General features: G+C 36.4%; 1 protein-coding gene across 9 annotated transcripts; it reads right to left on the bottom strand.

Annotated features, from left to right (window-relative positions):
- LOC110267179 lies at positions 213-3,064 on the bottom strand. Of its 9 annotated transcripts, none has more exons than XR_002354535.1 (4): positions 2,318-3,064; positions 1,761-1,845; positions 1,412-1,685; positions 213-466 (listed from the first exon to the last, which is right to left on the bottom strand). XR_002354535.1 is itself a non-coding variant. In XM_021112329.1 (3 exons), the coding sequence occupies exons 1-3, from the start codon at positions 2,760-2,762 to the stop codon at positions 319-321; spliced, it is 468 nt and encodes a 155-aa protein (XP_020967988.1). In that variant the 5' UTR covers positions 2,763-3,064; the 3' UTR covers positions 213-318. The 9 variants fall into 9 exon arrangements, 3 of the variants coding, with proteins under 3 accessions (XP_020967988.1, XP_020967987.1, XP_020967989.1); XR_002354534.1 differs by having other exon boundaries at positions 213-458; XR_002354539.1 differs by lacking the exon at positions 213-466 and having other exon boundaries at positions 474-1,685; positions 2,318-2,477; positions 2,563-3,064.

The raw sequence follows: 3,070 nt of genomic DNA, 5'->3' as shown, positions 1-3,070 counted from the left end.
GGTCACAATTTTTCACCGTGACCATAACTTATCTATGGTCACCCCACAAAACCGTGACCATAGCCTTATCTATGGTCACGGTTTTTACCGTGACCATAGTCTATTTTGTTTTATGAGATTTAATTTTTTTTAAAGCATAATCACATCCCAAAATGATGATAATCACAAAATAAATCTAAAAATAAAAAATGATAATCAACAATTAAGATAAGTTATAATTAAAGTAACCAGCTAACATATCAATATAGTTGACTGAATACACTTGTCTCAATCTTAGTTTTATACAGTGATATATACACTAACACTAAGTAGACACTATTAACAGAATTGTTCCACATGCGTGAGAGTAATACAACTTAGACTCTGCCAGGATAGATTATTTCTGGTATTACTATTCTTTCTTCTCAACGCTCGAGAACTTTTTGTTTCAGCCACTTTACCATTTGAAAGCTCAGCACCTGCTTCACTAACATGCAAAGTAAAGTCACATTAGATATAAACACCTACATTTATTCTTCTTCAACTTAGGAAAAAAGAACATATCATTAAAATATATATACATCACACATATAATAGCTAGTACACACTATACAATACACATCCACATCATAGTATATGACACATCATAAAACAATATAAAGTACTTAAAGAGATACAATATATATTACCAAAGAAACTCAACAACTATTTATCAACAAAACCAATTTGGCAAGCACAGGAAATAGCATTGACATGAATTATTTATTGCAGAAGTATTTAACTCACTTGGGGGTACATCTCCATTCTGCCTTTCAAAACTAAAGCTCAGTGATATGTTCAGCAGCAAACAATTTAATCAACCAAAAGTAATTCTAAAGATCTAATTATATCAACCAAACTATACATAGTAAGCACATGGCAGCAAACAATTTCATATTAGAAAGAGTTAGTATAGGATCTACAATGAATTTAATATGATATTTTGTAACTAATTGTACGATTTAATCAACCAAAAGTAATTCTAAAGCAATACTTTGAGCTTTTTGTTCGGTATGCACCATAGAACACAGCAAGTCAACAAAAATATGATCACAAAATTGTAAAGTTTATTAAAAGTATACCATTAATGAAACTTTTATTTTTGTGTCATATGATTCTAAGGGATTATCAAAGCTGTTGTACCTACCTTTGAATAGAAGTTAATTAATTAACTTCAACTCAAACCACTCTTTTTGAAGGTAAATTGACAATAGTCAACCCTCAACTGAGAATAGTAGAACACCCCCAATCAATTTTCCTTCAAAGATAACAGAAACCCCCTTTTTGTATTTCCAGTGAAACCAAAATAGCATAAATCAAACAAACGACAAAAAAGAAAAAACAAAAATCCAGAAGCTATTCCGTCAATTGAAGAATGAACAAAAGAAGAAACCTTTGAGGTAGAATCAGTGACATTCAAGTATCCTCGACACCCCAAAAGACCAAATTCTGAGAAACTGGAACTAGATCCATCCAAATCAGAGAAAGGTTTGAACTTTGACAACCACAGAAAACCAACAAAAGGGAATCAGCGCGCAAAAGACGGAACAAAATACACAAAGAAGTGACGCGGATGGCATCTTTCGTGTTCTGTCTCCCCGTCTCCTCGGGCTTCTCTGGCAACGGTGAGAAAGACGGCGACACGAGCTTCCTCCAACTGCGGGCTTCTGCGGCAACGGTGACACGGGCTTTCAATAAAGTTTAATAACAATAAAAATACAACTAGATAAATAAATACCAACTTAGTTAAGCAATTTAGCTACTGTGTCTATCAAAAAGTTCTCGCAGTTGTAGCAGCAGCCATAACCTTCAAAAGCCACTAGAAATCTAAAAAAAAAATTAAAATTCGGTTAGAGGCCAAAACTCAAAATTCGGTTAAAAGCCACCAACATATACTAATAGCTTGAATAGTCATAAGCTCTTATTACTTGGTTTTTGGTACATATTCTATTCATAATCACAATGCCTACAAAAGTTTAATATTTCAAGATTCAACCTTCAATTCCTCTCAAAATCAATTTCAAACAAACACCAACCAAGCCCACCACCATTATAATATATCTAATAACTAGCTCAACAACAATCAACTAATAACATCAAGATTCAGCACTCTCAGCAATCATTTATCAACAATTCATAATTCACACATAACCAATCAATCTCATAAAATCAACAAGCTCAATCATATTCAACATCTATATAGTCAATCAATTATTCACAACAATTAAACCCATTTGCAATTACTCAATAAACCTTGTGGGCATTCTTAAATTAAAATCGTTTAAATTAAACTCCCTACCTCGATGAAGCAATCGCATAATTTAATGCAAAAAGTCCCTTTATCCCCAATCGTGGCAGTAGCAGGGACAATTCCAACGTAACCGGGGTAGAGACAGCGGCACCAACTATGATCACACTAGCAGCAACAATTTTGATATTTCCAGTAGAACACAGCAGTACTAAAACAAAGATATTGGCTACCGTAATTGAAATAAAAATATAACAGAGAAACAATGCTAAACAGAACAAGAGTGAAAGCGTTACAGGGTTTTGAACGGGAGAATCGATGTCAGAATGAAAAGGATGGCGCAACAACTTGTCTTCTCTGGTGAGAAGCTTCAACCGTGATAATTCCAGGAAACCCAACATAGTCAAGAACATCAGAAGCAAGCGCAGGGTTGTTACAGAGCAAATAAGGTTCAGAGGTTGGTGATTATGGTAGCTAGGCACGATTAACTCACCATGAATTCCGGCAGCGACAAGGAATTTCAGTGGCGGCAGAGGAACGGCTCCTCCTCTGTTGCATCACTTCCTCACATACGTTGCTTCCTTCCTTTCTGCGGTAGCATCAACGGTGACCTCCTCTCCCTGTTTGGTTCCTCCCAACGACGGTGGAGTTTTCCATCAACGGCAGCGGCGGCAAGGCATGGCGACGGCGGCAACGAAGACAAGCTCCTCTTCCTCGCGTCACGTCTGTCTCCCTCAACGCCTCTGCAAAGTAAATCTCTCTCTCCTCTGGCGCCTCAATGACAACGGTGACGGCGGTAAGGAC

This window comes from Arachis ipaensis, chromosome B09, assembly GCF_000816755.2.
Source record: "Arachis ipaensis cultivar K30076 chromosome B09, Araip1.1, whole genome shotgun sequence".
Lineage (NCBI taxonomy): Eukaryota > Viridiplantae > Streptophyta > Magnoliopsida > Fabales > Fabaceae > Arachis > Arachis ipaensis.
The sequence above is the reverse complement of the archived record's forward strand: the minus strand, read 5'-3'. Positions and strand labels throughout refer to the sequence as shown.